The sequence below is a fragment of the Fusarium poae genome, chromosome 4 (assembly GCF_019609905.1).
Source record: "Fusarium poae strain DAOMC 252244 chromosome 4, whole genome shotgun sequence".
Classification (NCBI taxonomy): domain Eukaryota; kingdom Fungi; phylum Ascomycota; class Sordariomycetes; order Hypocreales; family Nectriaceae; genus Fusarium; species Fusarium poae.
The window spans coordinates 3,506,921-3,519,567 of NC_058402.1; the positions used below are offsets into that span (position 1 = coordinate 3,506,921).

Consider the following 12,647-nt stretch of genomic DNA (forward strand, 5'->3'; position numbering starts at 1 on the left):
TACGGCACGATTACGCAATTGGAAACATTATCATGGTAAGGATGCAATGCATAAAGCATAGGAAATTGTTGGGGCGTTATTGGTTTGAATGTCCATCATAGATACCACTACAATACTTTTTAAACGAGAACTCTTGCACATAATCACTGCTATCCTATTCCCTTAACGCCGGTTTCGCCAGAAATAGTTGAATTACTTGTTGCGCATCGGTCAAGCGCCACGTATCTTAAGCATCGTTCTCCGCCTCTGTGCCGTCACGTCTACAAATCCAGCATGTCAGCTCGTTTCAACTCGTGGTATAGGGTTCAACTTACGGAATGTACTGTATCCTATACTCGTCCTCCAACGTCGATCGAACATCATCAGGTAGTTGTCCCGAGACTTTGATGGCATACATGCCAGGCACGTAGCTATCGAGGCGCTGGTACTTTGCAATCCACGACTTGGTCGGGTTTGCAAGCGTAATAACACCTTCAAAGACTTGGGACGTACAGCTCTCGATCTGGTCCGGGGAATGCTGGAGGTGCAGGAACTCCTCGCAGTTGGGGCAACCTTCGTTTTGGAAGCGCTAGATGTCAAGAAAACGTCAGTTAGCTGGGTCCGTGGTGAAGTTCACAATGTGAGAAGGTCGTACCTGGGAGGTCATGACGATCGAGCAGATCATGCATGCGCGCAGGTTTCGCGCCTGGCCTGTTGTGACATAATTGGAGGATGACATTTTCGGTGTTTCGTAGAAGGGATCGTCGACGATTGTTAAGAGGAAAGAATTGTTGGTCGTGAAGAATGATGTTCAAAGGTTCGCGACCGACAAAGCGGCGATGGAAGAAGAGCTGTCATGCACATAAGCGAGGTATGCACCAAGTGCAATATCCACCTTAAACTTCAATCTCTAATTGAAGATGGATCTTAACACCCACCTAGTCATTAGAAAAGCCTGCTAATGTTTTCAATTCAAAATGACACAAAATCCAAGCCAGTCGAGTCAAAAGAACATCTTTCAGGAGAAGGGTCTTGAAAAATCCCATGATATTCTCACCTGCACAATCAAGGAACCGCCCTTCTCGTATGCGCACCTAGAGCTTGTCACAGACGCCCCCATCAACTCATCATCTGTCACTCTTGACGATCTTTCTCTCAAAAGTCATTGTACAGCTGCTCTTCGGCAATTCCTGGGAATCACAGGTGCTGCTATTTCTATCGATATTCTCAAAGTGGAAAACAACCATGCGTGGGTTCGCATTCCAAGACCAGATCTCGGCTCCTTCGCAGCAGCCATCACAGCATGGAGAGGCACAAGCGATAACGGAGAGCAAATAAGCCTTCAATTACGACAATGCTCAGACTGGCTGGGCGCCATGGTCGGAGCAGACGGACAAAACCGACTATGGAACGCCTGAAGAGTGGCATTTGTTATATTCATCATCATTGAACTGGACCTCGTTTTATCATCTAGATGGGGTATAAATGTATGAAAGTACATCGCCCATCGGCCTACCCTTGCAAATGCACCGTTTCCAGACGCCCGGGACCTGAATTCACCCTGAAATCGCCGCCAGTTCGCTTTCTAGAGCTTCTCCGCCGTTTCTACATCAGAGAGGACATGAGAGAGCTTTGCGCATATGCCTGGAATCCAGTTAGCTTTGACATGGGTGTATGATTGTGTGGCAACTTACCATGGGCTTAATGTCAGGGTGGGGCACAGCATCGAATTGCTCGTACTGAAGCTTGTAGTCAGGACCAATGTTGATGTAGGCACCCCTGTTCTCTGTCGAGTCACAGTATCGTGGAGCAGAGAAGACTGATAGAAATGTTAGCGATGAATCGTAATAAGATACCCATATTAACTCACCGGTAATACATCGACCATCGTGCTGCACCTCGTAACCATCCATGCGAACCTCGTGACTTCGGATAACAGCCTCGAGACCGTTGTTCTCACAGAACTTCTTGGTAATGTCAGGACCAAACTGCATACCGACTCCACGCTTGCTTGGTCCTCGGCCGTTCTCCTCCTGAGGGTCAGTCCACAGCATCTCCATCATCAAGCCAGCCTGACCGGGTTGTCGCTGGTTGTGTCGGTTCAGTTTTCGGATATCGTCAAGAGTAACCTTATCATCGGAGAAGAGACCTCCGTGAAGGACCAGATACTTCTTTCCAATGAGTGTCGCCAGAGCCAGAGCGGAGAAACTCTCAGAGAACAGCTTGAATACTCGTTCGTTGTACTTGGCCTTGCATTCGCCTTCGAAACCGTAGACTCGGTTCATGTCGTCCGTCTCGTGGTTTCCACGGTTCAGGAAGAACTGCTTAGGTCGCAGCCATTTGTATGCATACAAGAGCAGAGCGATCTCAGTTGACCAAGAACCTCGATCCACAAAGTCACCGTTGAAAAGATACCAGTGCTTCTCATCAGGAGTGCCATTGCGACGGAACAACTCCATAAGATCGAAATATTGACCTATAAGGATTAGTTGGGTGTACAAGACATTGGCTGGCACATTTCTTACCGTGTGTGTCACCACAAACAGTAAGCTTGACGTCGCTAGGAATTTCCACCTCGACCATTGTAGGCTCATCGTAGACAATCTTCTTGACGGCAAGAATAATTTGATAGACGTATTTCCGGTGGATCTTCTTGCCATTCTTGAAACGCTCGATCATGTCGTCAATGAATTCTTGTGTCATCTCATCACCTAGTCGCACGCCATCATATCCTGCATCAACAGCCATTGAGTCTAGGTCAAGACCAACAGCTGCAGAGGGCTCATCGCCGACCTCGATAGCAGCAAAAAACGCCATCTGTCGGACGATTTTCTTGCAGTCTTCCAACTTGAGCCTGGCATCTTTGTTGTTGGGGTCGAGGGAAACGCATGTCTTGAAGTCGTCGATGGCCTCCTTGGGTCGTAGAATCGCAGTCTTGGCTAGACCTCGTCGGTAATATGCCTGCCCAGGTCAGAATTTGATCTTGGGATTCCCAATTCGGTAGCAGGTTTCGTGGCGAACCTTGACAAGTTTGGGGTTAAGCTCAATAGCTTTCGTAGCGTCAGCGACAGCATAACCATATGCTTCAGTCTTGATGTATGCCTGTACTTAAGTTAATAAAATGTCGAATGACAAAATCATGAATCGCATGTATGACTTGCCTGAGCTCGGTTGGTGAAAAAGGTAGGCTCCTTGTCGTTCTTTTCGATAGCCTGTGTGTAAAAGTCGACTGCACCAGGGTAGTCACCAGACTGGAAGGCCTTGTTGCCCTTATTCTTGAGTTCAACGGCGTCCATTTTGTCAAAATTATAGGTTCGTCGAGTGGACGTCACAGAAACAAGTTGAAGGTCAAAGGAGGGGGAGGGGTAGTATGGCAGTTTTGCGCCGAGCGCAGTATCAACCACTCAAGTCAGTCGCAAAAAGAGAGGACTTAGTTTTGAAGTTTGCAGGTCAAGAATAAGCTCGTACAATGGTGCAGAAGCGAGGCGGATTCCAAATAAGGCTCGGTTCCACAATGCGAGGAAGTGCAAAGAAGTTTTGGATCGAGGTTGATGGCGGGCGGCTTTTGGTGGACTTGACTTGCCCCCCGCTGCCGGCGCGTCATGATGGAATGGACCGAATCTGACGGCTCCATCGGGGGCTTAACGGGTGGGATTCCAGGGCTTTCAGGCATTGTGATAGGTCTAAAGCCCCTGTAAGCATTGCCTACCTGGGTGCCCGTAAATCGTCCATCGCGACCTAGGTCGGGTGCCTCTGGAACGCCTAGCGTCTGAACATGGAAGGGCAAAAGATGGGGAATTCTTTATCAATCGCCACTGGACCAACAGCCAGCCATACATTGTTTGGATGCATTTGCAACTGCAGCCTGATTCAGTCATCACATAGAATCTCTGTTTTAAGCTTAGTATAAAGCTTTGAGGATGGTTTTTAACACTATTAAATTTAACCTTGAGTTGCGGTAGCTATCGGTCACACGACCGTAGTAAATTACGTATAAACTTGTAAGCACAAAGGTCTGAGGGATATCGGTTAGTTGCATATCTCGAAATCGCTCCACTTAATGGTTCCTGTCTCGAGAGTCTCGAGATAACTCAACTCACTCATCAAAAAGTTACATTTCACAATCACTTACTAGCTTACATACACCATGGAATCAGGATCAGGGACATCGAACGCGCTGGTGCGCAAGCGGACAGAGACAGAGACCTCTTTAATGCCCCCTCCTCCTCCAGCCAAAAAGATCAAACGACCAAAAAAGGTACTCGACGAGGATACTTACACAGAAACGTTGTCTCAAATTATAGCCCGTGACTTTTTCCCTGGTTTGTTACAGACGGAGACGCAACAAGAATATCTCGACGCCCTGGAGTCAAAAGATGCCGCTTGGATATCGAGCGCAGGACGGAGACTTCAGCATGTTATGACACCAGGACGCCAGAACACACTCCCTCCAAAATCAACAAACTCTTTCGCTCCTGGAGACCGCACGCCTTCGACATATGGAGGAGACACGCCAGCTTCCGTCATTTCAAATGTTCCAGAATTCCAGCCACGGCTCAAAACCAACATGAGTTTATCAAAGTTCCAAGACACTTATACAAGCGAGGACAATGAAAGTTTTTATAAGCTTGTTGACAAGCAGAATCAGAAAAAAGCTGAAAAGTATGCTTGGCTTTGGCGTGGCAACAAGTTACCATCAAAGCAAATGATCAAACAAAAGGAAGTTGAGGATCGAATCGGGCAAACACGAAGTCTGACTGACGACGGTTCCAAACGCGATCGTCTTGCTATCAAAGACAAAGACGACCGCCCGGCACGTCCAGATACATGGAATGCCAATCCCAAGAACAACTTGATGTTCAGGCCCGATGGTGTTGAGGATAGCGTTGTTAGCGTCTCTCAAAAGGCTGAGGAATCTTCAAAGATGGCGCCAAAATCGATTGTTTACGCAAACACCAGAATGCCTGAACCGCGCGTTATAGAACGGCCGCCATCTCCCACCATGTCTGCAATACGAGACGCCATCGCGGGCAGGCCCCGGAAGAGCGATCAAGACTCGAGTGTCAGTGGAGGAGAGACGCCAAGGGTGAATGGATACGCATTTGTTGACGACGAGGATGATGAGGACGAGCTGATACTCCCAACACCTATCATAAACCTCGGTCCAGGAGATGACTCGCCAAACCCTTTCCGCTTACAGGACCAACGCGAAAGAGAGACTCTGCACGAGCGCATGGTGGACCGAATATCGCAATCAAAAAAGGAATCAACGAGGAACGGACTTACAGGGAGGGTAGATAAAACGCCAGTTCCCAAATTCCCGAGTAGCTCTCGTGTATCTGCTGGAGGTCTGACACCAGCAGCGCAGAGGTTGTGGAGCAAAATTGGCACACCTGGACGCGGATCAAGCGGGAGCTCATTTGGACAATCCAATAAGCCCATGACTCCTAGGGGGTCTCTTTTGAGATCAGTCAAGAGACCTGCCTCAACGTCAGGATCGAAGTGAAGACAATAATTGGCACATACTTTGCAGCATGGCGTAGGCGTTTTTTTCTTCTTTTTTTCTTCTTTTTTTTTGTTATTACGGTTTAACAGGAGCGCAGTCGTTCTAGGACAACTTTACGAAACGAGACGCTTTCTCCATCATAAATAGAAAGTTTATTTCTTCAAAATCTCAGTTTGTAATCATGGAGCTTATGACCTCTTTCTTTTATCTACCTCAGTTCTTGTCTAGTATGGTTAGTCCACGCTTGGGTAACCGGGCCGTTGCTCTAATGACTCTTTTTATATAATACTATACCAATTTTTTCCTTCTTCTTTTTGGATATACTGAATTTCTGATATGATTTTACATCCTAGACAACTTCGTCAGTTGATGTGGCTACTGGGTAACAGAAAAGTTAGCCTCCTCGGTCTCAGGGTACAAAAATAAACAGCCTAAGATGTCTGGCCTAAATAGCATAAGCTGACCTAATGATTTTGTCCCTTATCCTTCTACCGGCCAATTCTTCTGACACCCTGAGGTGTGGTTAACCAATCCCCTTAGTTGCATGCCCCATCAATTAAGTCATGGACTTTTTTCTCCGAGCCTGGGAACCAGCAACCCACCTTGCGAAGCTGGCAGCCTACGCCAGTACGCCAGACACAATTAATCACCTCCATTCAATGCGCTTCTGGACCTTCGAGGCCGTATCGACTCGATGAGGTTCGTCGACTTCGCCATCGACCTCGCTGCAGTGCTTGGTGCCTCTCGTGGTATCGCAGCCAAGCATGTCGCTCTTCGAGGTCGCCAGATCGACACTTACAGCCGGACATCGAGCGTTGTTGCGGCGTTAAGAAAACGGAACGCTCAGAAAAGCCCACCAACAGCAGATGCGGCACACGGTGCTACGAGGCCGAATGACGATGTGATTCATGAGCAGGCCGCACAGGCTGCACGACACACGGAACCTATTATTGAGGCATCGGAAAATAGACAAAATATACAGCCGGAATTCACAAAAACCGACCGAGTTCCTTTTAACAGTTCAATCTCGAATCCCGGTCCAATCCCAAAGCAAAAGGTTACATCAGAGCCAGCCAAGGATGATGATTTAGATCTACCACCCGGAGTCGACGTCAATATCTTCCATACGGCACGAGGTTCCAAGGTTCTGGATTCTCTAAGGAAGCAGGGCAAACCTGGTACAGCGCCTGTGAGACCTGGGGTTGGAGGTCCTGTGAAAGAGCATCCCATGAGGAATTGGCCCCCTCGTCCACCACCAGAGTTGAGCTTCGATGCGCAACCCGAGAAGCCCCAGGAGCCGGTCACGAAGCATGTGGAACCTACGGAGCCCGTAAATCCCGTAGTAAAGGAGATCCCTATTACACAGGAGAAAGTTCAGGAAGAGAAACCTGTGGAAACGCCTGCGCCTGAGCCAGAAAAGGCCTCTCCGGTCGTTCCTGAAACTGAGAAGAAGATCGACGAAGATGTCATCCAAGCTGCAAAAGAGATTGCTGGAGATTCAGTAGCACCGTCAGACACCCCACATGCTCTGAGAGAGTCTAGTGTTCCCTCATCGCGCATTAGCCGAATATGGAACTACGGTGGTCTTGCTGCTGGTATGCTGGGAGGTGCCATGACTGAAGGTTTCAGCCGAGCCTTTGGCGGCGGTGGCCAGGGATCTGTTCTTTTGAGCGAGAGGAACATGGAGCGTCTGGTTTCGAAGCTCTCACGCATGCGTGGCGCTGCTCTGAAACTTGGTCAGATGATGAGTTTCCAGGACACCAAGATGCTGCCAGCCCCTATACAGCAGGTCCTCCAGCGCGTTCAGGACCGTGCTGACTACATGCCCGCTTGGCAGCGTGATCGTGTGCTCGTCGCTAACCTTGGTCCTGAGTGGAGAGAGCTGTTCAGCGAGTTTGAAGAAACGCCTATTGCTGCGGCTTCAATTGGACAGGTGCACAAAGCAGTTTTGAAGAATGGCAAACGGGTGGCTGTCAAGATTCAGTTCCCTGGCGTTGCCGACTCCATCAATTCGGATCTCGATAACCTGAGCATTCTCCTCACAGCGACCAAGCTTCTCCCCAGGGGTTTATATCTTAATAAGACGATTGATAACGCGCGACTAGAGCTCGGCTGGGAATGTGACTATGAACGCGAGCTTCAATGCGCTCAGCGCTACAAGGAACTTCTGGGCTCAAGCGAGAAAGATGTCTTTATGGTACCGAACGTATATCCCGAGGCATCGGGCAAGCAAGTCCTCACCATGGACTTTATGGACGGCATCGGCGTAACCCGAATCAAGTCTTTTACTCAGGAGCAACGCGACTGGATCGGCACACAGCTTCTCCGACTCTGTCTCCGTGAGATCACCGAGTTTCGTTTCATGCAGACGGACCCTAACTGGACAAACTTCCTCTATAACGCGGACGTCAACAAGCTTGAGTTACTCGACTTTGGAGCTTCTCGCGAGTATCCCGATGAGTTTGTTACCCAGTACGTACAGCTTCTTGCTGCGGCCTCTCGCTCCGACAAGGCTGCTGTCAAGGAGTTGTCTGAGAGTCTTGGCTACTTGACAGGCCATGAAAGCCGCACCATGGTTGAGGCGCACACAAAGTCTGTTCTCACTCTCGCTGAACCCTTCCTTGCCAATGCACCTGATGTCTACGACTTCAAGGATCAGACTATCACAGAACGTGTCAAGGCACTCATCCCTGTGATGCTTCAAGAGCGACTGGCGCCTCCACCCGAGGAGACGTACAGTTTGCATCGTAAGCTCAGTGGTGCATTTCTGCTGTGTGCAAAGCTGGGCAGCAAGGTCCCATGCAAGGCGATGTTTGAAGAGGCTCTCGCCAAAGGAGGCTACATTAGGTGAGAAGCGGAGACATTGTAATAATGTATCATGTAACATATAATCTCATGTAAAACTATTTAGAATTAAAATGGTAGTGGATGTAGAATAGAGAATACGAATTTCATGAAGAGATCGCTTGTGTTTTATCGTGATTGAATTATATGAGGTTGATGAGTTTTCGGACAATCGGTATTCGGGTTTGACAAGATATGGTGGGGCATCGATACCTGTCAGTCAGTGTGAGATATTTGTATCATAACTTGGGGACCTAGTATTCAAGACAGAGGCAATCGTCTGAACTATATCCATAGTATGCCAAATTGGATCTGGGGATACTCCAGATGTGCAATATTTTGATTGGTATCTCAATCTGCATCTATTCCTCAATGCTGATGTATAGGGCGTTGGAGGGCGCTGGTATGCCGCTATCGCAAGCTTGTACCCCGCCCCGAATACATCCATAAATCAAAGGCCCACCCAGGTCTCTCTCTCTACATGTAGTTGCAGTCACCAACTTAAACTTGCTACACCAAAGAACTTCTCTGTCGACAGCATCTTCACTTCAAGATGGCCGACTTAATCACTTTGGCAACATGTTCCCTCAACCAGTGGGTGTTGGATTGGGCGGGAAACCTTGGGAGAATTCGCAAGAGTATCATCCTCGCCAAGGAAGCTGGAGCTACTCTGAGAACAGGTCCTGAGCTTGAAATTACAGGCTATGGATGGTAGGCTTACTAGCGATTCTTTATGGAAGAATAATCTGACAATTTCTCAATAGTCTTGACCATTTCCTTGAGGCTGATGTTTATGAACACTCCTTGGAATCACTCCTCGCAATCTTGACTGACACCGAACTCCACGGTATCCTTATTGATGTCGGTCTTCCTCTCATGCACAGGGGTTGTCGATACAACTGCCGTGCTATTATCCTTGACGGAAAGCTTCTTTGTCTTCGACCCAAGATCTACCTTGCCAATGACGGGTACGTTATAGTTGCCCCGAAAGAGACACTGACTAATTCGACTCTTTAGAAACTTCAGAGAGAATCGGTTCTTTACTCCTTGGAACAGACCTAGATATGTTGAGCAGTACAACCTTCCTCCTGCTCTACAGAAACACCAGGGTGTCCGACAAGTTCCTATCGGTGATGTTATCCTGTCTCTCAATGACACAACTGTCGCTGCCGAGACGTGTGAGGAGCTCTTCACCCCTCAGGCGCCTCACATCAACATGTATGCTCCCTTGGAAACTCCAATCTCTCTGCATAAAGAGATAACGTCGGCCTTGAAGGGCGTTTTGAGGACTAACTATCGTCTAGGGCTCTCAACGGTGTCGAAATCTTCACCAACTCATCCGGCTCTCACCACACTTTGAGAAAGCTCAATGAGCGTCTCGCCCTGATCTCTGAGGCAACTCGTAAGAGCGGTGGTGTTTACTTATACGCCAACCAGTCCGGTAATTTTTTCCGGCCATCTAATACAACTTGTCTTATCTCACACCGTCCTAGGTTCTGATGGAGACAGACTTCTCTACGACGGTTCATCGCTCATTATGGTGAATGGTAACATCGTGGCTCAAGGTTCCCAATTCAGCTTGGACGATGTTGAAGTTATCACCGCAACTGTGGACCTCGAAGAAGTTCGCGCCTACCGATTTGCCCCTTCCCGCAACTTTCAGGCTGTCCAGGCGCCTGTTTACGAAAGAATCGAGGTTGATTTCAGTCTGGGTGTGGAAGATCTTGATCTCCTACGAGCCCCAACGCCTCCTAGGCCAGCTAGGTACCATGTTCCAGAGGAAGAAATCGTATGTACTCACCCACTCTATCTTTCCTGGCTTTGTCTAGTAGTAAGAACATTCTGTACGAGGAGTTGTGCTAATATTTTGTGCTGCTAAGGCCCTTGGTCCTGCTTGCTGGCTTTGGGACTACCGTGAGTTTTCTTTGTTGGAACTTGACAAGATCAACAGCTAACTTGAAAATAGTGCGACGAAGCAAGGCATCCGGTTACCTTGTACCCCTTTCTGGAGGTATTGACTCATGCGCAACTGCCACTATTGTCTTCAGCATGTGTCGACTTGTTGTTGCAGCCATCAAGGCAAATAACGAGGAAGTTATTGCCGATGTGAAGCGAATTGCCGTGTACTCAGACAAGTTACCCGAAACTGCTGAGGAGTTCTGTAACCAGATCTTCCACACTGTTTACATGGGTATGGAGAAACAGAGCAGCAAGGAGACTCGCCAACGTGCCAAGGATCTGTCCAAACGTATTGGAAGCTACCACACTGACATGAACATTGACGATACTTTCCATGCCACCAAGAACCTGCTCACTCAAGGCACAGGATTTGAGCCTAAATTCAAGGTCCATGGAGGGTCAACGACCGAGAACCGTATGTTGATTTGCCTTTTCCCGGCCATAACCAGAAGCTCTATTTCAATTGATACTAATTTCGGTAGTGGCATTGCAAAACATCCAAGCCCGTAGCCGTATGGTTATTGCCTATTATTATGCCCAGATGCTTCCCACTGTACGACAACGTCCTGGCGGAGGAAGTCTTCTTGTTCTTGGGTCTAGTAACGTTGATGAGTGCCTTCGGGGCTGTAAGTTGTACCCCTTATGCTTTCATCGCGCCATTGATTGACAACGTGACTCATCCAGATCTCACCAAGTATGACTGCAGTTCCGCTGATGTGAATCCCATCGGCTCTGTTAGTAAAACAGATTTGAAGAGATTCATCGCTTGGTCTGCCAAGAGCTTTGACATGCCCATCCTGGAGGAATTCATCCATGCTATTCGTAGGTCAAGCCTTCGATGTTGTTTGCACGCCATGCTAACAGATCACAGCTACGGCTGAGCTTGAACCCATTACCGCAGACTACGTTCAAAGTGATGAAGGTAAGTTATATTTATCATAGAGATAACAATCTACTAACAAGTATCTCAGCTGATATGGGTATGACATATGACGAGCTCTCTCGCTTCGGTGTAAGTAAACATAACCATGAGATAAATCACAACTAAACTGACAATTATCGAAGCGTCTACGAAAAGAGAGCAAGCTCGGCCCATACGGCATGTTCCTCCGGCTTCTTGAAGAATGGGGTGGTGAGGGCAAGATGACACCACGAGAAGTCGCCACCAAAGTCAAGAGATTCCACGGTTTCCACGTATGTTTTCTTTTAGTCAAAGTCCTTGTTACATGAGCTAACAATTCTTCAAGTATATCAACAGACACAAACAAGCAGTGGCAACGCCCGCTGTTCATGTTGAAAACTACTCCCCGGATGACCACAGGTTTGATCTTCGACCTCTTGTTTACCCCTCACCATGGAATAGCTGGTCTTTTGAAAAGATCGACAAGAGGGTCGAGGCTATCGAGAAGGCCATCGAGAAAAAGAAAAAGGGTGAGGTTTCTAAATAGTACATATTTTTGTGTTGCGATCAAGAACACGGAGTTATAAGTGTGAATTGACAAAAACGTTCCGGACATCAGTAACTCTCGAGCATGGCAATTTGATTCAACTAGCACTTGACCTTGTACAGAAAACGGCCTAACGTTATCCAGTTCCTCGTGCACAGCTTTTCGGAATACTTCTCTCAGGGCTCATATCAGAGTCGGAGGACGAATAAGAAGGGAAAGTTCTCTTGTTAGTAGTAAGTGAGTGTGCGGTCCCACCCCTCATACTTCGGCCACGGCAACTCCTTAATGATGGGTAGCATGGGATGGTGCCGAAAACTGCGTGCCACTTGTCCACTGTGATAAGTTCGAGAAATTGTTTTGCATCTTCGCATCTGAAATACCCCAGAAGTTCGTAGAGACACTGCCACAACTTCTGCATGTTCGAGTGGCCTTCAAGCACTGCGGGCACTCGGCAAACCATCTAGTGAAGGCTCTAACATGCCTTTCGGGGCCCTCCATGGACGAAATACCATTGACCATACTCAACTGGAGTCCATTTCAACGGCTGAACCTACCAGTAATGTATTGGAACTAGCACGGAGGCCTCTTCAACAGGCGTGACTTCACAAGGGATCCGGGCATTTGCGAACCATACTCAGCTACCACGATCCTGGGTATTCAGGTTCTGACAGTGATGTGGAGGCGCCCAATGACTTTGAGCATGCCGACCAGCCCGTGAAAAGGCATATTGGGCGAGTTCATTCACTTACAGCCCCCAGGAGAAATCCCCAGGGTGGAATAGCCGAGTTTCTGACAGTCTTGTTTCTCATATTGCGTCTCAACCCGGCTGTAAGAGTGCCGCCGGTGAAGCCCACAGAATTGCGCAGCATCAGGATATATTTGCCTAGATGCTGACGAGCAATGCATCTGTG

At 48.2% G+C, this 12,647-nt stretch overlaps 6 protein-coding genes across 6 annotated transcripts; 4 read left to right on the forward strand and 2 right to left on the reverse strand.

Moving 5' to 3' along the window:
* Positions 1–226: 226 nt before the first annotated feature.
* On the reverse strand, positions 227–718 carry SPT4 (transcription elongation factor spt4; the record flags this gene model as incomplete). The annotated part of the gene is made up of 3 exons (XM_044855568.1): positions 227–260; positions 315–568; positions 635–718. The coding sequence occupies 3 exons, from the start codon at positions 716–718 to the stop codon at positions 227–229; spliced, it is 372 nt and encodes a 123-aa protein (XP_044702881.1).
* Positions 719–956: 238 nt separating this feature from the next.
* FPOAC1_011186 (uncharacterized protein) lies at positions 957–1,397 on the forward strand (the record flags this gene model as incomplete). Its single annotated transcript, XM_044855569.1, has 1 exon — positions 957–1,397. One exon carries the CDS (start codon positions 957–959, stop codon positions 1,395–1,397), a length of 441 nt encoding a protein of 146 aa, XP_044702882.1.
* Positions 1,398–1,584: 187 nt separating this feature from the next.
* On the reverse strand, positions 1,585–3,275 carry FPOAC1_011187 (uncharacterized protein; the record flags this gene model as incomplete). Its single annotated transcript, XM_044855570.1, has 6 exons — positions 1,585–1,623; positions 1,674–1,798; positions 1,850–2,455; positions 2,505–2,940; positions 3,001–3,086; positions 3,137–3,275. 6 exons carry the CDS (start codon positions 3,273–3,275, stop codon positions 1,585–1,587), a joined length of 1,431 nt encoding a protein of 476 aa, XP_044702883.1.
* Positions 3,276–4,126: 851 nt separating this feature from the next.
* FPOAC1_011188 (uncharacterized protein) lies at positions 4,127–5,485 on the forward strand (the record flags this gene model as incomplete). The annotated part of the gene is made up of 1 exon (XM_044855571.1): positions 4,127–5,485. The coding sequence occupies one exon, from the start codon at positions 4,127–4,129 to the stop codon at positions 5,483–5,485; it is 1,359 nt and encodes a 452-aa protein (XP_044702884.1).
* A 694-nt stretch (positions 5,486–6,179) lies between these two features.
* Positions 6,180–8,336, forward strand: FPOAC1_011189 (uncharacterized protein; the record flags this gene model as incomplete). The annotated part of the gene is made up of 1 exon (XM_044855572.1): positions 6,180–8,336. The coding sequence occupies one exon, from the start codon at positions 6,180–6,182 to the stop codon at positions 8,334–8,336; it is 2,157 nt and encodes a 718-aa protein (XP_044702885.1).
* Positions 8,337–8,882: 546 nt separating this feature from the next.
* QNS1 (glutamine-dependent NAD(+) synthetase) lies at positions 8,883–11,736 on the forward strand (the record flags this gene model as incomplete). The annotated part of the gene is made up of 13 exons (XM_044855573.1): positions 8,883–9,040; positions 9,094–9,297; positions 9,347–9,547; positions 9,634–9,770; positions 9,823–10,118; positions 10,210–10,243; positions 10,296–10,703; positions 10,771–10,914; positions 10,973–11,110; positions 11,160–11,210; positions 11,260–11,300; positions 11,354–11,482; positions 11,536–11,736. 13 exons carry the CDS (start codon positions 8,883–8,885, stop codon positions 11,734–11,736), a joined length of 2,142 nt encoding a protein of 713 aa, XP_044702886.1.
* Positions 11,737–12,647: the final 911 nt, after the last annotated feature.